This window comes from Leuresthes tenuis, unplaced genomic scaffold (genome assembly GCF_036924035.1).
Source record: "Leuresthes tenuis unplaced genomic scaffold, fLeuTen1.0.hap1 SCAF_13, whole genome shotgun sequence".
Taxonomy (NCBI): domain Eukaryota; kingdom Metazoa; phylum Chordata; class Actinopteri; order Atheriniformes; family Atherinopsidae; genus Leuresthes; species Leuresthes tenuis.
This window is the reverse complement of record NW_027325367.1, coordinates 33,001,953-33,027,713: the sequence shown is the minus strand read 5'-3', so window position 1 is coordinate 33,027,713 and position 25,761 is coordinate 33,001,953. Positions and strand designations below refer to the sequence as shown.

At 45.7% G+C, this 25,761-nt stretch overlaps 2 protein-coding genes across 3 annotated transcripts; one reads left to right on the top strand and one right to left on the bottom strand.

The window, feature by feature from the left end:
* Window positions 1-3,304: 3,304 nt before the first annotated feature.
* marcksa (myristoylated alanine-rich protein kinase C substrate a) lies at window positions 3,305-6,590 on the top strand. Its single transcript, XM_072362800.1, has 2 exons — window positions 3,305-3,695; window positions 4,646-6,590. Exons 1-2 carry the CDS (start codon window positions 3,600-3,602, stop codon window positions 5,513-5,515), a joined length of 966 nt encoding a protein of 321 aa, XP_072218901.1. The 5' UTR covers window positions 3,305-3,599; the 3' UTR covers window positions 5,516-6,590.
* A 3,091-nt stretch (window positions 6,591-9,681) lies between these two features.
* Window positions 9,682-21,525, bottom strand: LOC140267498 (histone deacetylase 2). Of its 2 annotated transcripts, none has more exons than XM_072362798.1 (14): window positions 21,368-21,525; window positions 19,046-19,158; window positions 15,995-16,112; window positions 15,606-15,680; window positions 14,863-15,001; window positions 14,587-14,728; window positions 14,288-14,380; window positions 13,997-14,105; window positions 13,778-13,918; window positions 11,863-11,971; window positions 11,266-11,396; window positions 10,409-10,564; window positions 10,270-10,327; window positions 9,682-10,013 (listed from the first exon to the last, which is right to left on the bottom strand). In XM_072362798.1, exons 1-14 carry the CDS (start codon window positions 21,420-21,422, stop codon window positions 9,980-9,982), a joined length of 1,473 nt encoding a protein of 490 aa, XP_072218899.1. In that variant the 5' UTR covers window positions 21,423-21,525; the 3' UTR covers window positions 9,682-9,979. The 2 variants fall into 2 exon arrangements, with proteins under 2 accessions (XP_072218899.1, XP_072218900.1); XM_072362799.1 differs by having other exon boundaries at window positions 9,682-10,010.
* Between the last annotated feature and the right edge of the window lie 4,236 nt (window positions 21,526-25,761).

Genomic DNA, 25,761 nt, shown 5'->3' with positions numbered 1-25,761 from the left:
ACACACATCCACCCATAAAAACATTTAAAATTAAAAGTGAATAAATAAGTCTGGGAGAAGATTTCATATTTGGGTCTTTTGATTACAAAATACAGCAAATCTGTCTCACTCAAATGCATAGCAGCCATCCAAAATATTCCAAAACCCCCAAAAGAAAATAGAGTTAATGTTTCTTCTGGATGATGTCATATTGTTAGCAGTAAATATCTAATTATGCAGAACAGGACTCTCCTCTCTCCTCTGTCTGTTTTGACTTGGTCTGACTTTATGAAGCTTCTGACCATAAACTTATTTTGTCTTATGTGTTATGCTAAATTCACACTCTGTACCTTAGGAGTTTCACAGAAACAAAGATTTACTCATAATAGACCAAGGAGAATATCCATCCATTCTTTTTCTATACCCGCTTAATCCAATTTCAGGTTGCGGGGGGGCTGGAGTCTATCCCAGCTGTCATTGGGCGAGGGGCAGGGTACACACCAGTCCATCACGGGGCCACACAGAGACAAACGAGACACACAACCATCCACGCTCACATTCACTCCTAAGGACAATTTTAGAGACACCAGTTAACCTGACATGCATGTTTTTGGACGGTGGGAGGAAGCCGGAGTACCAAGAGAGAACCCACGCATACACGGGGAGAACATGCAGCCTCCACACAGAAAGAACCAGCTGGGAGTTGAACCTGGAACCCTCTGCTGTGAGGCGAGAGTGCTAATCATGGAAAATATCCTTTAGGCAAAAAACAACCTCCCTGCAGCTTTCCAAAAAAGTATTTTTTCTTTCTGACTGAAAGTAATACAGAAATGTGTTGCCTGTAGCAACCATTTTGCTTACATGTATAAGTCTGACTCTCTGAAAACTCCTCAGCTAAATGCAATGGCTGACTACCCCATGGATCATTATCAGGAAAGTAATTAGACAAGATGACTATTCTGAAAAATGACACTCCACTGAAACCTGTGTTCACTGCTCTGTTGCTTCAAAAAGTCAGACCTGTTGTTACCAGACTGTGGAAATCTCCATGAATGTATTAATCAAAGTAATTCCAGCTATTGAAATACATTACATGTTTGAAACAGTTCACATCAAACCAGTATACATGAAAACTAGTATGATGAATGTAATGTCATCCATCCATCCATCCATCTTCTATACCTGCTTAATCCAACCCAGGGTCGCTGGGGGGCTGGAGCCTATCACAGCTGTAATTGGGCGAGAGGCGGGTACACCCAGGATGGTAATGTAATGTCATGCCATGTTAAAATAAACTGTCATTTTTGTAGTCAGGTGGCATGATATGAACTATGATCTGCAAAAAAGATAATAAGAAGAAAAAGGGTAGTACTATGGAACCACTGCAGTGACTGCTGGTTAATATGACAACACGTTTCGATTGCTATTTTCCTTTTATCTCAATTTGTCAATTAATATGACTTTTGCCCTAAATGTTAATCACTTCTTAATATTTTTGTAAAAATGCATTTAAAAAATGATAGAAACACTCTAAATTTAGAGTTGGAAAGTCACATCTGTTGTCAGGAATTTATGCTCACCGTATTGGAATGTTGTCCACACAACTTGTGGCCTGTCCACGTATGCCCCAGCTATGAGTTGGAGAACGTTTTTTTATTTCTCATTTTTTAGGTCACAGTTTTATTATATTCTTTATTTTACAGGCACAAGTAAGAATGTCAAGTGGCACCGGGCTGATAAATAGAGCCCGAGGTTGGTCTTACAGGTTTTTTTTAGCTGTTATTGACTGACTGACTAAAGTAGGGGGTGATTTTTCAAGGAAAGCCTTGACCTCAGAGGTTAATAACTGTATTGCAGGTGTTTTTTTCTTGGTTTCTTCAGAAAATATCTGAGCTTATGTATGAGGAAAGTCCCACAAAATATTCCAATAAATCATGGTAACTTCTTCAAATGATCTGTTGAAAAAACAAACAGAGACAGTTCACTGTTAGAGAAGTTGATTTACACTTTTTGCCTCCACATTGATTATCACAAGTTATCTATCCATTGATCTTTTAACCTTGAATAGAAAGTTTATACTGTGAGACAGGGCGTAATCATATCAATTACGCTGTTAAAAAAAAAAAACAATGTCAAGAAGCTTTTCATGGTCTGTATTGTTAAGTTTAGTTTGCCAAGTTTCTTTTGGTCAAATTTCACTCAGAGATTTTTTTTTATCATACTGTAAATGGAGTAATCAATCAGTCAGAAAACTATTTAGCATCTACTGTATTTGGATATTTGATTGATTCTTCAGTTAAAGGTTCCAAACTTTTTTTTTCATTAAAGTAAATTTTGGCCTGTATTAAACTGTATCAAAGTGTTTTCCCAGCCCATTGATCCTCTGACTTTGCATCGTAGGTGAGACTGGCCCTGCAGTGCTGCTTTGCATTGCACTTGATAACATTTAAAAGTGGGAATCTGAAACTACTCCAGGAAGCCCACCTGTGCCTGTGTACAACTGGTTCTATTGGCTATGCTCCAGTTTTGGTGCAGATGAGGACAGTTGATTCTGCCTCTAATGGATTTGCATTGCAAATGTGGGCTGAGGGACCTGTTTGAACACACAATTTTCCCCATGGGGCATGTCTCATGGTCATCAACAAGACTGCACCTGGAACGCTCCCACCTCCAGCCCCCTGCCCTCTACCGCTGCACACACCCAGGCACACACACAGGCAGTTTTGTTGAGAAAGTTCCTGTAACCACCCAAACCAGAAAAACATCTTTTTAACAAACTGTTTGATAGAAATCTGTCTCTCCTCGTATTATGTTTCCAGTTTCAGTCATTGCATCTGGACACAACTGATACTCAGGAGAGCAGAGAGACATTTAATGTGGTCATTCAATTATCCTCAATATCCATCGAGAAAATCATGCTCATGGGAGCTTTTACCATTCTATTACTGTATGAGTTTGTGTTTCTTACTCATGTTAATTCGACAGCTAAATGTTTTAAAGTGTGTGTAAGTTTTGTTCATTTTGTACACACCATAAATAAATAATACAAATGATAATCAAATTATAATAATATCTTTATGTATATATCTATGTATATATGTATATAATTAAACTTATATACATTGTGTTTCGCCTTTGTAGAAAATTTCCGGTAGCCAAAACTCTAGTTGTATTTCCCGTGAACTGTGAACGCACCGCTACAATCTATTGTTCACGCCTTTTCCTAAACCCCGCCCATGCTGCAAATGACAGCTGTGATTGGTTGAATCTGAGTATGGTGCCGTCATCGCTCGGAGTGCCCATTCATCTCTGCATTTGGGCGTTGGACTCTGCATCTTATTAACAACGAGGGGAATTTCTCCATTTTGCAGCCTGTCTACAGCGACACGGCCACCAATCTGGGATTTTATTACTTCTCCTCACTTGTCAGATTTCCTCTACGCCTGTGAGAATCCCCTTGACGTAAATTGGACTTTCCTTTACCTTTTCTCAGTGAACTTTTCTTTGTTCAGACAAAGAGGAGGGAGACCATCAGCGTAGGGCTTTGCATTTCAACAAAGAGGCTTGTTGGTCTTTGTTCGCTTTTTGGATCCGTTGGGATTTGGGTTGGAACGAGAAGCATGGGAGCGCAATTGTCCAAGACATCTGAAAAGGCTGAAACCGTGGCTGAAAAGCCCGGAGAAGCTGCTGCATCACCCACCAAGAGCAACGGACAGGTAAATGCTGATTTAACTGTCACCGGTCTCCATCCGTCAGGGGAGCGCGCTCAGGGCTCGGTTCACGCGGATCTGTTGATAGACTGAGAGCAAACTAACGCTGAACTACATTGAAACACGTTTCACTTCATCAGCAACAGTTGGTAGTTCGATTCCGCACATTTTCACGGTTACTTGGTCACAGCAGTGTGCGGATTTGGGGTGTTAAGCCAAACAAATAGATATTAATCTGAAAAGAGTTTTGTTTTTCAAAAGTGAACTGGCTTAGAATGAAGTCGCAGACTAATGACTTCTTTTTGAATGACATGAATGGCGCTGATTTAGTTTTGAATAAAGATGTCGCTGGAGTTGAGTTTGGAAAGTGCTGAATTAGACGAGATGTCCAACCACGCCTTTATGCTGTTACGGATACTTGAGTAGAAAATGGAGATGGCAGCCTGTTAGCACACAGGGGGGGAGAGGGGAGGGGAGGGGAGGCTGGAGGCCAGCGGGAGGCTGGAGGCCAGCGGTGCTCCCCGGACAGGAAGACGCTGCGCTGCAGGCTCCTCTCTTCTCAGGAGGGTGACGGCTTCTCTCTCCCTCTCCACATATGGATGGAACGTGCTGTATGTGATCTGCGGGACTAATGAGCAGCTTCTTTGCTGCTGAGCTTCCAGCCACCGACCGCTTGTGATCCCATTAAGGCGCTGCGCTCAGTGTGTTTCAGGATGTGAATGAACTCGGGGACCAAAAGAGTAGGAAACACGTTTCTTTGGTTTAATGTATGGCTGCTGTTTGTATGGTATGATTTCCTTGTAAGGCCCTGCTTTGCTCTGCAAACCAATCCATTCTGACTGACTTTTTTTTTTTTGGGGGGGGGGGGGGGGTCTATTGTCACTGCGTCTCTGACGGTGTCTGCTGCCCCTGGTGTCCACTGTGTGCCACTGACAGCCTCTGTTTCTCTTTTTTAGGAAAACGGCCACGTTAAAGTGAATGGGGATGCCTCTCCTGCAGCAGCTGAGAATGGCAAAGAGGAGGTGCAGGCCAATGGCAGTGGCACAGCTCAGGAGAGCCCTGAGGCAGAGGCAGAGAAGCCCGATGCTGCCCCGGCAGAGAAAGAGGCAGCGGATGGGGAAAAGATAGAAGAAGACTCTCCAGCTCCTGCTGAGGGAGAGGCTGAGGATAGCGCAACACCTTCCACCAGCAACGACACTCCCAAGAAGAAGAAGAAGAAGTTCTCCTTCAAGAAGTCGTTCAAGCTCAGTGGCTTTTCTTTCAAGAAGACCAAAAAGGAGACAGGTGATGGGGTTGAGAAGGAGGAGGCAGGAGCAGCAGCACCCACAGAGGAGGCTGAAGGCACAGCAGAGCCTGCAGCTGCCAGCGAGGAGGCCAGGCCCGATGAGGGGGAGGCAGCGCCTTCTGCAGAGCAGGCCAAGGAGGATGTGGAGGCAAAGCCCGGGGAGGCAAAGCCCGGGGAGGCAAAGCCCGAGGAGGCAAAGCCCGGGGAGGCAAAGCCCGAGGAGGCAAAGCCCGGGGAGGCAAAGCCCGGGGAGGCAAAGCCCGAGGAGGCAAAGCCCGGGGAGGCAAAGCCCGGGGAGGCAAAGCCCGGGGAGGCAAAGCCCGAGGAGGCAAAGCCCGAGGAGGCAAAGCCCGAGGAGGCAAAGCCCGAGGAGGCAAAGCCCGAGGAGGCAAGCCCAACGGCAGAGAAGCCTACTGAGGAGGCTGCAGTCCAAGAAGAGCCAAAGGCAGAGGAGAAGCCGGCCGAGCCCACAGCTGAGGAGGCCTCGCAGGAAGCAGCATCAGCAGAGGTCCCAGCTGCTGCCCCCGAAGCTGCTGAATAAGATATGAAAGAGGTAGAAATGAAAAAGATAATCAAAGAACATTTCCCTGTTTCTACGTGGAGTCATGTCAGTTTCTGGCTTTGAAGGACTTGTCGACAACCAGGGAAATTTGAAAGGTTTTCTTTGTTTTTTCCATTGCCCCCCTTACACAAAACCCATCTCAGTCCTTTGATTTTACCATTCCATGGAAAAGGGAGTTGGGTGGCTTTGATATGTACGACTGGTTTATTACATCCACGCGGTGGCATATATTTTTACATCAGTGTTATTATTATTTTTATACAAAATAGTATGGACATGCCCGTGATATGAAGGGTGGGGGTGAGCTCAAAGGGGGGGGGGGCTGGGAAATGTGCCACTGACTATTATGACAAGAGTAGTCTAAAACAGAAAGTGAGAGCAGCGTCTCAGTACTCAACATGGTTTTCTGCACTAAGTGTTGTTAACCAAGACAGCAAGTCCCAGAGATAGACTTTAGAAAATCCTATAAATTCATAGCTTTTCACTTGTCATTAGCCGTCAGTAGAAAATAAAAGTTGTATAGGCTTTATTGTTGCTTTTATGACCTTAATAAAATGTAAGTATGTATAGGGAGGGTGTTTTTAACTGTGATTATTGTACAAAAGGAATTCTTGATCTGGAAAGCACATGAAGTTTGCAGCGATCTTTTCCACCTGCTCATTTTTGTAAAATACCAACAGAGGGAGACACACACTGACAAAAGAAACAGTAACTCCAGAGAACCTCTTTAGTTATGTTGACCTGAAAAACCAAGCTGTGATAAGTGGAATGGTTTCTATACTGTGGTATGTTTTACTCTGACTTCAACAGCCAGCTGTTTCCCAGTTGTCTTAGAGTACATTTAACAACTTTATCAGATGCAAATTTTTGTGTAGCATCTTGTCTCTTTTCTTCTTTTGTAAATAGTGGAGAAGCTTTGATCAGTTTGACTTAGAGATTGAATGTAACTTTGCTTACCAAACAGTTGCTATTAAACTCCTCTGCTTACGGTGTTCTAATTTTCTGTGAGCACACTGAAAGCAGAAAAAAAGAAAATAAATACATGTGAATAAAATTTGAGCTGCATCTACTCTTATTTGTGTATCACACAGTTTAAGTTGCTCTGTGCTTTTTGGCATAACTCAGGATGCAAACACTTAAACAGTAATATGAAGGACAGAAAATGATGGTGTAAAAGCTGAACTTTTTGTGGCTAAAAATGTGCAGACTATGAGACGTTTTACAGAGACGGGTAACGAGGAAGAGCATTTCCCTTTGATCAGGGCTGAGTAATGCCACAGAGCTGAGAGAGCCCTTCTGCCGAAAACATCAAAATCTGCAATCCACTTAAGTTAGGGAGAACAAACTATGTTAGAGTAGAAGTACAGGGTATGTGGACGAAGGGTCCGTACTTAGTTCACACTGACAGGTGAGCTGCTGTGTCCACTGATCAAAGTAATATTCTGCAGCTACATAAACTACATGCAGACATCCAACCACAACCCTTCACCCTGTTTTAAAAAAGCCACGCACTTTAATATAACGTTTAAATGTGGTGTATCGATGGCCTTCATTCTCAGTTTTAGGTTTTCAACGTAGCGGGTGTCCTGAGTCTTAGCGGAGCTGCTTTTATGCACAGAAAGCATGGCAGGAAACAACTAAAGGGAGTAAGTGTTGAACCCAAGCTGGCAGAGCACTGCTAATGAAAACGCTGCCGAATCCTGTAGAAAAAGTTTCTAATGAAAGGACCAACGTTGGGCACTCTTTACAGCTTCCCCTTTTGTGTCATATGGTGCCAAACATGACTCATCCGTGATAACGGGTACCAAAATGGGGAAGTTGAACAGTTTTACTCCATTTTAAAGAATTCCAGAGTTTTTGTTCCTGTATGTTATTCTGTAGGGTCTGCTCTTATCCAACCAACAATGGCGTTAAGCATATTAAATCAATACGAGCAGCGCACTGGTGTAGATATGCAATCCATCCCTCCCTGAACCCATCCCTCTCTGAATCCATCCCTCCCTGAACCCATCCCTCCCTGAACCCATCCCTCCCTGAATCCATCCCTCCCTGAACCCATCCCTCCCTGAATCCATCCCTCCCTGAATCCATCCCTCCCTGAACCCATCCCTCCCTGAACCCATCCCTCTCTGAACCCATCCCTCCCTGAATCCATCCATCCCTCTCTGAATCCATCCCTCCCTGAACCCATCCCTCTCTGAATCCATCCATCCCTCTCTGAATCCATCCCTCCCTGAACCCATCCCTCTCTGAATCCATCCCTCCCTGAATCCATCCCTCCCTGGACCCATCCCTCTCTGAATCCATCCATCCATCCCTGGACCCATCCCTCCCTGGACCCATCCCTCTCTGAATCCATCCCTCCCTGAACCCATCCCTCCCTGAATCCATCCCTCCCTGAACCCATCCCTCCCTGAACCCATCCCTCTCTGAACCCATCCCTCTCTGAACCCATCCCTCTCTGAAACCATCCATCCCTCTCTGAATCCATCCCTCCCTGAACCCATCCCTCTCTGAATCCATCCCTCCCTGAATCCATCCCTCCCTGGACCCATCCCTCTCTGAATCCATCCATCCATCCCTGGACCCATCCCTCCCTGGACCCATCCCTCTCTGAATCCATCCCTCCCTGAACCCATCCCTCCCTGAACCCATCCCTCCCTGAACCCATCCCTCTCTGAACCCATCCCTCTCTGAACCCATCCCTCTCTGAAACCATCCATCCCTCTCTGAATCCATCCCTCCCTGAACCCATCCCTCTCTGAATCCATCCCTCCCTGAATCCATCCCTCCCTGGACCCATCCCTCCCTGAACCCATCCCTCTCTGAATCCATCCCTCCCTGAACCCATCCCTCTCTGAATCCATCCCTCCCTGAACCCATCCCTCCCTGAATCCATCCCTCCCTGAACCCATCCCTCTGAATCCATCCCTCCCTGAATCCATCCCTCCCTGAACCCATCCCTCCCTGAATCCATCCCTCCCTGAACCCATCCCTCTCTGAATCCATCCCTCCCTGAACCCATCCCTCTCTGAATCCATCCATCCATCCCTGGACCCATCCCTCCCTGAACCCATCCCTCTCTGAACCCATCCCTCTGAATCCATCCCTCCCTGAATCCATCCCTCCCTGAACCCATCCCTCCCTGAATCCATCCCTCCCTGAACCCATCCCTCTCTGAATCCATCCCTCCCTGAACCCATCCCTCTCTGAATCCATCCCTCCCTGAACCCATCCCTCCCTGGACCCATCCCTCTCTGAATCCATCCATCCATCCCTCCCTGGACCCATCCCTCTCTGAATCCATCCATCCATCCCTCCCTGGACCCATCCCTCCCTGAACCCATCCCTCCCTGAATCCATCCCTCCCTGAACCCATCCCTCTCTGAATCCATCCCTCCCTGAACCCATCCCTCTCTGAATCCATCCCTCCCTGAACCCATCCCTCCCTGGACCCATCCCTCTCTGAATCCATCCATCCCTCCCTGGACCCATCCCTCTCTGAATCCATCCATCCCTCCCTGGACCCATCCCTCCCTGAACCCATCCATCCCTGAACCCATCCCTCTCTGAATACATCCCTCTCTGAATCCATCCATCCCTCCCTGAACCCATCCCTCCCTGAACCCATCCCTCCCTGAACCCATCCCTCCCTGGACCCATCCCTCTCTGAACCCATCCCTCCCTGAACCCATCCATCCCTGGACCCATCCCTCCCTCCCTGAACCCATCCCTCTCTGAATCCATCCCTCCCTGAACCCATCCCTCCCTGGACCCATCCCTCTCTGAACCCATCCCTCCCTGAACCCATCCCTTTCTGAATCCATCCCTCCCTGAACCCATCCCTCCCTGGACCCATCCCTCCCTGGACCCATCCCTCTCTGAACCCATCCCTCCCTGAACCCATCCATCCCTGGACCCATCCCTCCCTCCCTGAACCCATCCCTCTCTGAATCCATCCCTCCCTGAACCCATCCCTCCCTGGACCCATCCCTCCCTGAATCCATCCCTTCCTGCCTTGCTGAGGACGTTGTGCTGACATCTCTTAGGTCAGTGCGCCCCCATGTGGCTGATCCTTTCTATTACACAAAGTCCCAAAGAGTTTCAGAAGCACTCGTCTCATGGAAAGAGTATAAAAAGTTTTATTCATAAATGCAAAATTCAACCATTCATATTGTAATTTCTTCTACAGATTTACCCACAATTTCCTAAAACAAATGTTTCCTTCAGAAGACCAAGCACATTGGAAACACATGGTTCAAATTCTCAAAGGATGCGTCATAGAAAAGAATCAAGTAGTAGGTTCTGACACGCTACACAGAGACAAGTCACAGATTCACCAGTAAAAAGTGAAGTCATAATAAATAGAATGCTTCTGACAGCATCTGAGTGAAGGGTTGGATCCTTGAAGGTGGACAGCACCAGCTGAGCTGTGTGTGGACTTCAAGCACTACCGGTCTGCTCAGTCTTCACACTGCTGAGGGAAAATCAAAGGAAACATTTCAATTGGTCAAACTGAACATCTGATCTGGCCAAAAGAAGTTTAAGCAGTTGTCAGCCATAACATCTTAACAACATCCAGGCCCAGGGTGCTGCGGTCACCGCGGCGAGCAGCTCTGCCTGTTTTACAGACACATTGCTTTACATGGAGGCAAGAACTCGTGGACAGGAAAGACGATCAGTTTTACTTGACAATCAGATACAACAGCTGTTGATCAGAAAAAAAAAATCACCTCTTGGAGTCGATCTTCTCAGAGCTGCTGTCCTTTGTTTTGTCTTCTTCTTTTATGTCTGGGGGTGGCAGAGCAACAAAAAGCCTTTAAATCACATCTAACAACGTTTCGTCTCGTGTCCAGGTTCAGAGTTACCAACCAGCTTTCTTCTCCTCTCCGTCCTTCTTCTCTTCATCCACCCTGGGCCTTTTGGCTCCTTTCTTGTGATTGGCTGCATCTCTCCGGCCTCCTTCCCCCTCATCCTCTGAGTCAGAGAACTCTTCATCACAGGCTATCCTCTTATCTGTGGCACGAACTGCAATCACAACCACATGGTCGGATGATAGTCATTCCCTGGAAACAGCATGTACATGTTTTTTGACTTTTCAATGCCCTCTGACGCCTTATTTATGGCGTTTAATCTTCTCACCGTATTTCGGCGTATTATTTTATCCATATTGTTATTTGATTATTGTATTCACTTCCTCTTTGGTCGGAATGATTGGCGTTTATGATCTGCTGGATATCTGAATTTGTCCATCTATCCATACACATGCTGGCCAAGATCATTCCCTTCATTGACTTGCACCTGCAGACTTTTTAGCAGGTTTAAAAGTTGTCTTGTTACAAATCTGTTAGTGACACAACATCGATACATCATAACCATTTTCAGAAGCACCAGCACTGCAGATGCACCAAACTGAGCTCAATCACAAGCTTCAAGTCTGTGGAACTCGTTGAGTTTGTCAGTTTACTGCCTGCATGTGAACAGAAGTTCCCTCACGCTACATGGACTATGGTGGCAGAACGCTTTAGTTCTGTCAAATAAAGTGCTGCAGTATTTTAACAGCAGGAGTGGAGATGATAAATATGAAAGGTCAAACTCTCTCCGGGTGCCATAAGCAGGTATTTAATGTTGCTGTGGTGTCGGGGAACTAGCGGTTAGTTCTTCAGTGGTCGCATTTCACTTGTATCCAGTAAACCTGTGGGCGTCACAAGAGATGGGATCAGTCTTACTGGACAAGCGTTTGTCAGGATCCTCCGTGTCCTCGTCCCCCCTGTCGTCTGGGAGGGCGTCCTCTGGGATCGCCTGCATCTGAACTCCCGGAGCATGAGGCAGCATCCGCAGGTTCTCAAACAGCCGCTGCCTGAAAAATGACAGTCTCATCAGTTTAGCTTTGCACACAGCTGATCACATGTTACATGTCCAGCATTTTTCTTTCAGGTGTGAGCCATTTAAGTGTTTCGAACAGAAAAACTCACACAATCAATTACAACCATCAAGATATAAACTAGACTATAAGCATAAAACCTACTTAAAGCTACATGAGGGAACAGAACGTTTAAAACACAGTGGGGATGAAAATAAAATATGATGCGTTTCTGGAGTTTCACATGCAGGTACGATTTATCGATTCAAAAAAGATCAAAAGCTTTGGTGATGTGAAACCAAAGTCTGAATTCTGCTTAGTTAGTCAGAGTTTGATGAGAAAGCTGTGCCCACTACCGTTAGGCAGCATGAAGCAGCCAGGGACACTGCTCAGACCCTGCATCTGGGTCAAACTGCTCACAACAGCTAAAAGCTCTCCTGCTACAGTAAGTTCTTGTACGTACTTGATCTTGTCCAAGTACTCCTGTGTGTTCTGGTTAGTCATGTTGGAGGGACTGATGTGCAGCTTGAAATCCGGTCCAAAGTATTCAAAGTAGTCATTGTATGGCAGTTCTGTAACAGAAACATCACTGAAGAGAGCGACCATGATGTGATGAACACAGAAGATTTACACTGACCTGTCGGTCCTTTAAAATGGAAGAAAAAGCAGCACCAACACACCTTTTACAATGATTTGGTGAGGCTTCATAACCTACACCGACTCCTTATGGAGGAGAACTGAAGTGAGTTCAGTTAACATCCATTAAGAGACCTGCTGGCTTCTTCAACAGCCTTGAGTAAAACGATGAGCGCATGCTCATCAGAAAAGACCGACTCAGCTCCCTCTAAAGGTAAGAAGTAGGCCAGTTCTCAGACAAGACGTTACAGAACAGTAACCAGATATCCCATCAACCCTTCAGAGTGAAGTGGGGGGCTTATAGGGGGCTTTCTACACACTCGTCTACTGGGATGACGTCATCGACGCCCGCCGCTGCAGCACAGCTCATTCACGCCGTGCTCTGTGACAGTCGGCTAACTTCACACAGAGTTTGCTGCTGATAGTTTGGTGCAACGTGGCAGGATATTTATCAGATTTTGACGTGTGATTTTGACGGTACGATGGACGTGCTTACCAAAGTGAATGAGTGAATAACAACAACACAGCAGCTCTGAGCTAACAGAGCTATAGCACACGTTCATTCATTCATTCTTCTTAAAGTATTGGTGAAATAAAGACAGATAATGCCTTATTTAGAGGCTGCATCCTCTAAGCCCAGTTCACTCCGTTATATGGATCTGGAGGAATCTAAATATCCTCCGAAGGACGCCGACTTTCAATGTAGGTCTAGGTTTAAAAATACCGGAGTTCCCCTTTAAGAGAGAATGAGTGAAAGACGAGGCACAGCTGCTGCAGTTCCAACAGCAATCTGTGGTTTTACTGAATTGCATCATCATCATCAATGAAAAAAATTTTCTTTTTAAATATCAGTCTGAGCTGCTTCGAATAGGTTTATTGGCATTGATTATACGGCTGCTGTATTATCAAATGCTTTGATTCAATCAAGTCACATGAGTCTCAGCGTTCCAACAATATGTGCACACACTTATGAATAGCATTTTGTAAAGAGCAGTTGTGTAGTAAAGCTCATGGTCCGCTAATAAGCTGCTGGAATTTCAACAGTTAAGTGTCATGTGTGTGCCAGAGGGGAGCTGACACTGAGCTCGGCATCATCCTTTTATTTCAAGCTTCTCTCATATCACGTCTGCAAGGTAACTTAGCTTTTTGTAAATCATTCCACAACAAATACAACTCCGGTGAATATGACTTCAGTTACTGAATGCATTTGTTATTTTACAGAAACAGTCCGGCTGCTACCTTTTTGTGCCTTTCTTATTTTTTATGCATAGGCTACAGAGAAGATAACTGACAAGAGGTCACTCAGGACTCATTTTGGGAACAGAATGCAATGCCAGGTGTGAACACACCTAATTACTGCTGTCTGCTTTGAGCCCATCAGCCAGGACAGACGTTAGAACCAGGACAGACGTTAGAACCAGGCCTGAATAGCCTCTCAGTGGCATTAAACAGCGTAAGAGGGATTATGTCAGGCCAGCGGGTCCAACAACAGTGCAGCTTGAGAGAGAACATTTGTGCAATAGTTACCTTCTAACACTCTGAGTTTCCACTCTTCCACAAGGTTACCTTTCCAACATCTTGATTTGATGTCAACCTAAGTAATCACCTATAGCCATTGTCTCAAATAGAAACAGCCCATTCCTATAAGGCTCCCACACCAAACAAGGTGGAGACCCGCTGCCCAGCAGTAATAGTATCTTTTACTGATTATCAAAGTCATTGACATGAAATGATAGACGAACCATCAGGAATTTCTGTGTCCAGAGCCACAGCTGTCTCATAGGTCCAGCAGCGGGCCACATTTCGGATGGTGTATCCTCCTCCACCAAGCATGAGCAGCGGAAGGTTGAAAGACTTCACATACTCCACACACTTGGCGTGTCCTGGTACAAATGACAAAGATGTTGAGATACCTACTATATAGTGTATGAGCCATCATTTCTGAAGGACTTAATCTGTACCTCGGATGGTGAGGTTAAAGCAGCCAAGACGGTCTCCTGAAAGAGAGTCTGAACCACACTGGAGAACCACGGCGCTGGGTTGGTACATCTCCATCACCTTTGCCATCACCTGCAGGATGAAAAATGCCTGAGATTACAGATGATGTTCTCTCCCAGTCAGGCACCTGACATCCTGTTGTCTGTCTATACCTGCTGTGACATATCGATCATTCTTAAAACTGAACAGGAGTCAGCTACCTCCATCCACTGTAAAACTATAAAAAAAATATCCACCCCTCTGTTCCCACTCACAGGCTTGAAGATCTGCTCATACGACTCGTCATCAATGCCATCCCTCAGTGGGAAGTTGACAGCATAATATTTGCCTTTTCCAGCTCCAATATCCTTCAGTAGACCACAGAGACAAAGACTTCAGACAGAATTGTGCAAACAATGGATGCAGAAAATCAACAAGCACATGCCTCTTTACATATGAAAAAACAAACCCATTGCACCGTTTCTTACCATGATAAAACCTTCCTACGAACAACAACCCTGATGTTTGGCACTTTTTATGAAAAGATAATGACTCATCGATACTTTGGGCTCACCCTGAGGTCTCCGGTTCCAGGGAAGTACTCCCCATATTTATGAAAAGACACCGTCATGACCCTGTCTGTGGTATAGAACGCCTCCTCTACTCCATCTCCATGGTGGATGTCTATGTCAACGTACAGCACCCTCTGGTGGTACCTGGAAAAGGGACACAGACAGAGCTTGGATAAAGGCAAGCAGCGCAGAGTGGTTCACTCTGTAGAAGAACCCCAGGAGTTCAGTGATATCCGTAGATATACAGTATAATCAAACACAATGGAAAGTTCTCTCACTTGAGCAGCTCCAGGATGGCCAACACAATGTCATTCACATAGCAGAAGCCCGAAGCTTCAGACTTCTTTGCGTGGTGGAGTCCCCCTGCCCAGTTCACTGCAATATCCGTCTGCTGTCGGTTAAGTTTCACCGAACCAGCTGTATAAAGCAGAAAAAATGGAAGTGACTGAGATGTTACAGCCTGATCAAACTTAAATCGGTTCAAATCACTCCTGCATGCATACACTCAACGAGGCCCGAACGTACCAAGGTGTTCTGTTCATGCTGCAAAGTTCAAGCTCTTTGCATCTTTTTGTAAAAGTGTCACTTTATATTAAAGCAGCTGAATTCCCTATAAAGCTGCTCTCATTCACGTATTTTTCACTTTCTTTTGTCAGAACCTGGGACTGAAAATCAGCCCGTTGAGACGTGTCAGCTCACTTCAAGCATTTCCAGACTGATGCTCTGCTCTAATAAAATCCTGATTTATTTATTTATTTTTTTTTAAACTGCAGCCTCATCTGACAAAGTCCCTATTCGAGTGATTTAAAGAGGTCTGCTCCCTGACCACTATCGTGGACATGTACAAATACACGAAGCATCAACACAATAAGGAGACTCAACTGCTGTTTTCAAAAAAATAAAATAAAATCTTCTGTGCTCATGTGTGGAACAGTTTAATAGCCCACTGCTGAAAAACATAAACAAACGTTGGTACTTGTACTAAATAAGGTTATGGAATTCCCTGGTAAATACGTCTTACCAGCAGAGCCACCAGCAGACAACTGGCAGAACTCAAACAAGCCGTCGAACACGGGACAGTCCTCCCCAACATTAACTGAAAGACCAAAAACGGACAAAATATATGCAGAAATGGTTAAAGTGATGGACATCAAGAAGAAACGTTTGCTTTGCAGAACTTTCAAATATTTTTCTTCAAACAGGGCGTTTCCACTAACTGCAGTCGTCCTGACATTTATTCGCTTATTTGTTTTTATAATTTTAGAAATATAATTTCTTACTTTGGTTCATTAACCACTAGTGTAAAAGATTAGTTTGGTCATATTCATGTACAAATATAGTACCTTTTCCCTCATTAATAGAGTTATTTGGTACTACCCTGAGAAGTCCCATGAAGGCATGAACACTTACACCGCTGCATTTGTTTGCTGAACTCAGACATGTTGTCTGGCCGTATGGATCTGAGGAACTTTATGTAGTCGTCACTGTGGTATTTTGTCATCTCCTCTGCAGTGGCTTTGTGTGGTCTCTAGAGCACAAAACAAAACAGTTTAAGGGAAATTGGAATTGGATTGGAGCACACCAAGTTGCATGAGAAAGTTAAAAAAGCCTTTGGAATAACCAGAAGTCACAAATGGGCAGACACACTGACTAAACTAGGAACACGCTAACAGTTGTGCTTTTCAAGTCTTCGCTGAATGAACAGAGGAATCAATCACCGTCATGTAGGAGAACCGCAGTGCTAACAATCTTAAGTATTTTGATTAAGAAGATGAAACACGTGTGTGGCTTCGAGGCGTCTATGCTCAGCCAGAGTAAATGTTTGCCATTTCACTGGAAACAGAGGAGACCTCTGCTGATCAGGTTTCAGCTGGAGCTCTCAAAGTGGGGATCAGGTATGTGTAACGGGCAGCACAATGGTTTTCTTTAGGCAAAAACCTATCGTTGTCTTCATCCCAAGTTACAGATGGGTAGCATTTGTTTTACCTGTCGCTACCATGTGTAGCTCTTGGCAAAGTAACCCGATGTCTGTGGTCGCAGTTTCAAAAGCCATCACCTCAACTAACCTCTGTGGTAGAGCCTGTCACCTTGGTAGTCTTCATCTATCACAGTGAGTTTGGGTTGAAAAGCACACAGAGTAGTAGGGGCCTATCCCAGCTGCCATCGGCCAAGAAGCCGGGTAAACCCTGGATAGCTCCCCACTCCATCACAGGACTAACCCAGAGACAACCATCCGTGTTCACACTCACTCCTGCTGTTTATCTAAAACAACCTATTAACCGAACACGCGTGCTTTTGGATGATGTACTTGTTAAGAACCCACACATAAACAGGGAAAACATGCAAACTCACAGCTCCTTTTCTGAAAAGCCACAGCTGAAATTCAAACCAAGCAACTTCTGCTGCCAGGTGACAGTGCCGACCGCTGTGCCGACCGCTGTGCCGACCGCTGTGCCGACCGCTGTGCCGACCGCTGTGCCGACCGCTGTGCCGACCGCTGTGCCGACCGCTGTGCCGAACGCTGTGCCGAACGCTGTGCCGAACGCTGTGCCGAACGCTGTGCCGAACGCTGTGCCGAACGCTGTGCCGAACGCTGTGCCGACCGCTGTGCCGACCGCTGTGCGGAACGCTGTGCCGAAGGCTGTGGCGAACGCTGTGCCGAAGGCTGTGGCGAACGCTGTGCGGAACGCTGTGCGGAACGCTGTGCGGAACGCTGTGCGAACGCTGTGCGGAACGCTGTGCGGAACGCTGTGCGAACGCTGTGCGAACGCTGTGCGGAACGCTGTGCGGAACGCTGTGCGGAACGCTGTGCGAACGCTGTGCGGAACGCTGTGCCGACCGCTGTGCCGAACGCTGTGCGACCGCTGTGCGACCGCTGTGCCGAACGCTGTGCCGACCGCTGTGCCGAACGCTGTGCGGAACGCTGTGCGAACGCTGTGCGGAACGCTGTGCCGAAGGCTGTGCGAACGCTGTGCGGAACGCTGTGCCGACCGCTGTGCCGACCGCTGTGCCGACCGCTGTGCCGACCGCTGTGCCGACCGCTGTGCCGACCGCTGTGCCGACCGCTGTGCCGACCGCTGTGCCGAACGCTGTGCCGAACGCTGTGCCGAACGCTGTGCCGAACGCTGTGCCGAACGCTGTGCCGAACGCTGTGCCGAACGCTGTGCCGAACGCTGTGCCGACCGCTGTGCCGACCGCTGTGCCGACCGCTGTGCCGAAGGCTGTGGCGAACGCTGTGCGGAACGCTGTGCGGAACGCTGTGCGGAACGCTGTGCGAACGCTGTGCGGAACGCTGTGCGGAACGCTGTGCGAACGCTGTGCGAACGCTGTGCGGAACGCTGTGCGGAACGCTGTGCCGAACGCTGTGCGAACGCTGTGCGGAACGCTGTGCGAACGCTGTGCGGAACGCTGTGCCGACCGCTGTGCCGAACGCTGTGCGAACGCTGTGCGGAACGCTGTGCCGACCGCTGTGCCGAACACTGTGCCGACCGCTGTGCCGAACGCTGTGCGGAACGCTGTGCGAACGCTGTGCGGAACGCTGTGCGGAACGCTGTGCGGAACGCTGTGCCGACCGCTGTGCCGACCGCTGTGCCGACCGCTGTGCCGACCGCTGTGCCGACCGCTGTGCCGAACGCTGTGCCGAACGCTGTGCCGAACGCTGTGCCGAACGCTGTGCGGAACGCTGTGCGGAACGCTGTGCCGAACGCTGTGCCGAACGCTGTGCCGAACGCTGTGCCGAACGCTGTGCCGAACGCTGTGCCGACCGCTGTGCCGACCGCTGTGCCGACCGCTGTGCCGACCGCTGTGCCGACCGCTGTGCCGAAGGCTGTGCGAACGCTGTGCGGAACGCTGTGCCGAAGGCTGTGCGAACGCTGTGCGGAACGCTGTGCCGACCGCTGTGCCGACCGCTGTGCCGACCGCTGTGCCGACCGCTGTGCCGAAGGCTGTGCGAACGCTGTGCGGAACGCTGTGCCGAAGGCTGTGCGAACGCTGTGCGGAACGCTGTGCGGAACGCTGTGCCGAAGGCTGTGCGAACGCTGTGCGGAACGCTGTGCGAACGCTGTGCGGAACGCTGTGCGAACGCTGTGCGGAACGCTGTGCGAACGCTGTGCCGAACGCTGTGCCGAACGCTGTGCGAACGCTGTGCGAACGCTGTGCCGAACGCTGTGCGAACGCTGTGCGAACGCTGTGCGAACGCTGTGCGAACGCTGTGCGAACGCTGTGCAGCCCTGTAAGACATTTAAAAGCATTTATGCCTTCCTCTCTCATCAAAATAGTATTGAGCATTCTTTATGCATCAGTGTTAATTTTGAGTTAATTCATTCATTAACCATGACTAATCTAGACTTGATGAAGACCAGGCCACATTTGATGCTCAATCCATTCTGGGGATATCTGGGTAATTCCAAAGGTTTTTTTTTAGAACTGCAGTTAGATAACTCAATGTTGTTGGAAATGTACATAAATCTCCATTTTTCTGTACAGTCCATAGTTCAGAAGCAGGTTGTGCGTCATCCTGATGCGATGTGGTTTCATGGGATGTCCTTGTCCGTAGTAATAATTTCCTACGTCACCTGTAAAGGAAATATGGACAGGTTAAATAACACCTTTCTAAAAATGTTGCTTCAATGTGCAGGAGATGAAAAAAAGCTTAAAATTGTTAGCTTGATTTTTCAGAGATGACTGTTGAATTAATAACTCTACTATGTGACCAATGAGAAATAAATAAACATCTGATCCCAAACTATTTGAGATAACTGTCATGAATGCGTTCATGTTTCTATAAAGACGAATAACAGAAATTCATTAGTGTTTCCACATCGTCTTTAACCACGAGGCACAAATGGTACAGCTCATTATGCCATCATTAGCCGCCTTCACATATCTGTTACTATGTTCCTACTATATGTCCCTGTTAAACCGCCGCTGTTCCACCTTTTCATTCACAGAGACTGCTCGGGCCAACACCGCTGCTTCCTTAAACACATCAGCCCCGTGTGCAATCACCCGAGTGACGACAGCACCGTTGGTTAGTGTGTCCATGAGGTGGACGAGGTTTGCAATGCTAATGTTAGAGCTTCGATTTAGCTTGCTTCTCGCCACGCACAGTAAAGCTGAAAACTAGCTGCACCACTGACTGAAAGTCAGAAAGTTTGCCACAGAACCCTTAGTTGTGGTTGATGATCATCAGCCACTCAAACCTTAAAAACCACAACAATCAAAGGACAAACCAAAACTACTGAACCACAATTACATCATGGATTAACAATTTGGACTTGACTGTAATAGTCTGATGGGTCTTTATACCAATTTGGAGCACAACTGTTCTCAGTTAAAGTCCCCCCCTTGGCGAGCTACAGCATTTCATGTTAAATCTGAACAGAAGCAGTCAGAATGTCAGCTGTTATACAGACTTTATTCTTGCCTTCCCACCTCTCGGATCTTCTTGTCTTGGTGTCTTCTTTCTTGACCTCACTTTTCAGGGTTAAAACTGATATTCTAACCATTTTTTTGTATGAAAATTAGTAACAAATTGAGATGTGATGATCTTGAAATGAATGTGGCAACACTGCTTTCTTAATTTCAACAGAAGAAGCACAACAAACACTTTTCATGTCCAAGTTTCCAGTGGACATACTCTTGGGATGTAACAGGACCAGTATCGTTCTTATTACTGTGTTGTGCTGTTCCAGCTGTTGAGACATGTTGGCTTCACACCAGCAGAGGAGCCATGTCATCCGTCTTAACAGGCAGCCTATCCAGTGTGAATACAAAGCATGGATAAGAAGTGCTGCTTCAGTTCTACGTAGACTGAAAAAGTTCAAACAGCTGAGGTTTTAGTTAGCATTAAGGATAAAGCTTGGTGATCATTTTCAGTGGTGGGTATACGCACAGTGCTGTAGTGAAGATATGGGTCAGCGAGTCACCTTATATGACACAGTCACAGAAAAATACAGTGTGTGTGCAGCGGTGCAGCTAATCCATGTGTTTCTAGTAGTTTTTGGAGCAGCGATACAACAAGAAGAGACGTGACAGTATGAAACACACACACAACACTTTTCAGTTGGACAATGTCTCTGCTGGACTGGATCTTTACAAGTCTGCTACTCAGTGAAATGTAGAAGGATGTGAACCTCCTCCCAAAAGCCTTTAAAAAACCTCGATTTAGAAATAACCTAAAAGTAAAAACTTAGCAACTTTTGAACAATATTCAAAGGAAAACTGGATGCATACAGAGAAGAATCAGATACTTGTGTCGCAGTGAATTAGCACAGCACAACGTGCATGTCATTCGTCTCATTTAGTAACACTCGAGGAAATCTTAAGCCACCGGAAATGTGTCAAAACAACTCTATTCACGTCTGAGCACACTTCAAAACTTCGCTTCTCTTTGGAGAATGAAACAATGACTTGAGGTCTAGAGTTCCTCGCTCGTGTCTTGTATCGAGTTCAAACAAAATCACAGAAATATCCGGATGCAAAGACCCTGGTCCGTGACTGCAACTATGGCTTACACAGTAATGATTACAAGTGTACAGTTTGATCATTCGCTCCCTACGTAAGGTGCTTTCATGTTTAGCCTCACATTAACTAACATTTAGCACTCAGGGCGCTACAAATGAGCACCGTGGAGGCAATTCAACCGATGGTTAATAAAGCTAGCAGACAGTAAACCAGCCTTCATTTAACACCACACGAAGCCTTCAATCATCAGTAACAGCAGCTAAGCTCGAGCTACGTGGCTAACGTTAGCCTCAGTTTTCACTTCAGAACGTCACATACCGTCGTAGTAGTAGCAGACCTTCTTCTTGATTCCACCTGAAGTCGTGTAAGCCATATTTAAAGCACTTTCACTAATAGTTGATTTTAATTTGTTTTATCAGACAGAAAATAGGATAAGAACGACATCAGCACAGCGTTGTTGAATGGGAGGCGCTACTTGGACGAGGCGGAGCCAGGATGGGGGCTGCGCGACTTTATGTGGCCCCTGGCTTCATTGGACCCCTTACACATCCGTATATATATATATGCATATGCCCGTATGCAACTCATACCATGCCACCATAAATCATTGAAAAAGTACTGCATAGGGAATCATTTATTGTGCTTACCTTTCTTGTTTCAGCCAACAGGGACGTGTCACTGCTTACTTAACTGTTACATTAGTAAATCATAATTTTAAGGGTCTCGGGCATGTAACGTCTACTCACGTTCTTATCTTCCCAGTTCCCCAATTCTTCTCACCATCTTCCTTTTCTCCCAGTGAATGGGACTACTTAAAGCATGATTAATTGATATGGAAGCATATCAAAATATGAAGCTCTAACCAGGTTTTGTAAACTAAGAGCCCAATAAACACAAGTTCTGATTTAGTCTGATTGATTCTGTCATTTTCCAGGACTCCCTGGAAGAAGAGATCCTGTATCTGTATAACTCTTCTCATATACATAACTTTTCTTGTCTATATAACTCTTATTATGGACAATTATTATTGTTATTATGGACAACTCCTGGATACAATAAAGAATAAATAATTTTACAACTTGACAATTAATTTATATCTAGTCATTTATATAGTCGTGTTTTATAGTAAAAAACAAAATCTTGTTCTTTTTTAATCATATTTCTGACCAGTAGACTCAACAAAATCATGAAAATCATTCAATTAAATTCAAATAGTTTATTTCAAACCAATCAGACAAAACAAATACCAACCAAAAAACGACCAAAAACACCAAACAGAACAACCACCTTGGTTTGAAATTGGGATGGAAAAAGCAGAGCTGATCTATTTCCAACCCCAGTCCTCACAAATTTCATCAACATCATCAATAAGTAGACTCGACAACATCATGAATTCATATCCATTCATTATACAATCCTGTGAGTCTCATCACTACACTCACAAACTATCATAACTTGGCAAATGAGCCAAAGGTGTGTTTGCGAGTTTCACTACCAGCAATAAATTGCTGACAGAGATTTGGTCTATCCAGCTCATCAACCTTCTCTTTGTGTACATGACACACAACAACACTGATCAGTCGTTCCTGAGACATGGTGGCTCTAAGCCAGGTTGTAAGCCTTTTCAAGGCACTAAAACTCCTCTCTGCTTCACAGGAAGATGCTGGCACTACCAATAAAAGTCTAACCAGAGCCTCCACTTGTTCGAACAGTCCCCACACCTCTACAGGCAGTTCCCTGAGTACCTCTGCTGCTTCCTTACTGCAGCTGAACTCATATTTACTCTTAAATAAAGGCAACTCAATAGCAAGAGCACCTCTTTTCAGCTCAGGGTACTGGTCTACCACATCACCCACTTGCCCAGTGAGGAGCATATTCTCCAGTTTCTGTAGATCCTTAAAACTATCCTGATCAAAGCACTCAGGAAATTGAGCATCCACAATTTCTAAGACCTGGAAGAACTCCACACGGTAGTAGTCAACTGCTTCACCAGTAGTCAGGTGCGTTTGGCACCTCAATGGGTTGAGCCACTGCAGCATTTGCCTGCAAGGATCACCAACACTATGTGATCCTTGCATTTTGTTTCTCCTGGAAAAAGGAGCGGACACAGTCGACCGCAGCCAGCATACCAGAGACAGACTGGGTTCTCCTCTGCAGGGATTTGTTGAGGTATTCAAGCTCTCCTACCACAGCAGCAGCGAGTGTAAGACCAAACACAGTTTTGCCATTTCTAAAATGTTCTGCTAAGCCGCTGGCACTGGCTGCAGATTTGGATGTACTGCCAGACATTTTATCCAAGCTGCAGAGAACTCTGTTATACTCAGTGAGCACAGCCTTAACAGCGGTGTCCCAGACAGTCCACCTGGTTGGGCACAGCGGTTTCAAGTTTGTCATTGGCTCAGGCTGGTTGTCTGCAGTTGCGATGTCTGCAAACAAAAAATTTTCCTGACTGACCAAAGAGTACAGCTAGCTGGTGGACCCAAAAAAGTGATCAGTGAGGAGGCTGAGCAGGCAGCCTGTGCAATAAGATTGGAACAGCGTGCCCCACAGTGGACATAAAGCACTAGTGGCTGCTGTCTCCTCAGAATAGCCTGCGCACCAGAGTATTTGCCTGCCATGTTGGCTGCCCCATCATAGCCTTGCCCCCGCAAACCAGCCATCGGTAGGTTGAGCCTCACCAAAAAACCAGTGGCCATGTCAGCAATGGCCAGCCGTCTCGGACACCACATAGAGTCCAATAAACTCTTCATGTGGCACTAGGTCATGATCGACATAGCGGAGGCAGATAGACTCCTGTTCTGCACCAGATATATCTTGTGTACCATCTACAATTATAGAAAACTGCAGAATGGTAAGCGACCTGATGGTTTTTTGCTATGTCACGAATGACAGTGTTTGCCATTACACTCACTATCTCATTCTGTGCATGACAGCTGGTGTAATTAGTGGTGCGGGTCAGCCACTTTTTCAGCACAGGATCATCGTCTGATCTCAGCTTCAACAGTTGGTCGAGATTCTCACTGCCAGATTTACCTCTCAAGGCTTGACCCTGTCTTTCCAGGTACTGAACAGAGCTGACGATTCTCAGGAGACTATCCCTGACCTCCTTCTCCTTCTCCTTCTCTTTCCTGGATAGCTGGACACTGACAGGGTTAGAGTCATGTGCACTGTGTGACAAGGGTGAAAAGAGAGCAAAGTGAGGAAAGATGTGACATAAGAGGCCCCCCAGCAGTCTAGGCCTATAGCAGCATAACTATGGTGAGCCATCCCTAACTATAAGCTTTATCAAAAAGGAAAGTTTTAAGCCTAATCTTGAAGGTCTGGTTCCTGAACCCAAAGTGGCAGCTGGTTCCACAGAGAGGGGCCTGATAACTGAAGGCTCTGCCTCCCATTCTACTTTTAGAAACTCTGGGAACCACAAAGAAACCTGCAGTCAGAGAGCAAAGTGCTCTGTTAGGAAAATATCCAACTATGAGATCTTTAAGATGTGATGGAGCTTCGTCATTAATGTTTATGTTTATGTTATGCATTTAGCAGATGCTTTTATCCAAAGCAACTTACAAATGAGGATATTTGTAAAATTGGTAGCTTTATAAGAGCTTCCAATAAGAGCTTTATATGTGAGGAGAATAATCTTAAATTCTATTCTGAATTTAACAGGGAGCCAATAAAGAGAAGCAAAAACTGGAGAAACATGATCTCTGCTGTTAGATCTCATCAGAACTCTGGCTGCAGCATTTTGGATCAGCTGGAGGCTTTTCAGAGAATATGTGGGACAGCCCAATAATAAAGAATTACAGTAGTCCAATCCTGAATTAACAGATGCATGGAGCAGTTTTTCTGCAACACCCTGAGACAGGATGTTCCTGATTTTAACAATATTACGAAGGTGAAAGCGTTCCTGCAAACTTCACACACACAAAAAAACGTTAACCAGATGACAGTGATTGCAGTCTCTGAAGGGCATTTCTTTCAAAAGCAGTGGTCCCCTGCCAACACATAACATGACATGATGTATCTTCACAATTACCCATATCGCCTTCTCACTAACTTAACAGTGGCAGTGTTAGGGAGTAGTTGAACAGCAGCACTCCTTTTAAGTGGTTCAACATTTCACAATAAGTCATCTGACAAATGTTGACTTGTTTAGTTTAACATTTTTATTAACAACACATTATGATACAGAAAGTATTTGTACAGAAATAAACCAATTTTGCTTATGAGTACATGTAGTACAATGGCTTTACAGGAATTATCAGAAGACAACTTTTTTTAATTCACGGTGGCTTTTTGCAGCATTGTTGGGCAAACTAGATGAAACAGCTGCAGGAGTGAAAAAAACTGCACACTTAAAGAAAAAAACCCAATGTCAGGCCTTAAATTCTTTGAGGTTTTCTGACATGGTGACAGTCAAGCCTGAAAGACTAAATATTTTCAGATTGGTAACTTTGTTGAGAATGAAAAGAGCACACTTTTTAACAAATTAGTTAAAGGATATATCAAATAAAAGACTATGAACAAACAGACAAGTAACATAACAGTCGACTATGATATCATAGCATCTGGATTTCACATGCAGTTGGGATCAAGTACACAACATGATGGAGAAGAGTTGTTTTTTGTTGTTTATCAGATGTCATGTAGTCATCTTAAAGGTATTTTATCTTGAATAAATCATTACACTTAATGCCTATCCTAACAGCATGAATGTC

Excerpts from the sequence above, each read along its gene's own strand:
- marcksa (XM_072362800.1), top strand. The coding sequence starts at position 3,600 with ATGGGAGCGCAATTGTCCAAGACATCTGAAAAGGCTGAAACCGTGGCT. Across the intron at positions 3,696-4,645 it reads CCACCAAGAGCAACGGACAG|GAAAACGGCCACGTTAAAGT; the intron begins GTAAATGCTGAT and ends TCTCTTTTTTAG.
- LOC140267498 (XM_072362798.1), bottom strand. The coding sequence starts at position 21,422 with ATGGCTTACACGACTTCAGGTGGAATCAAGAAGAAGGTCTGCTACTAC. Across the intron at positions 14,729-14,862 it reads GCCATCCTGGAGCTGCTCAA|GTACCACCAGAGGGTGCTGT; the intron begins GTGAGAGAACTT and ends TCCCTTTTCCAG. Across the intron at positions 11,972-13,777 it reads GGACACAGAAATTCCTGATG|AACTGCCATACAATGACTAC; the intron begins GTTCGTCTATCA and ends TTTCTGTTACAG.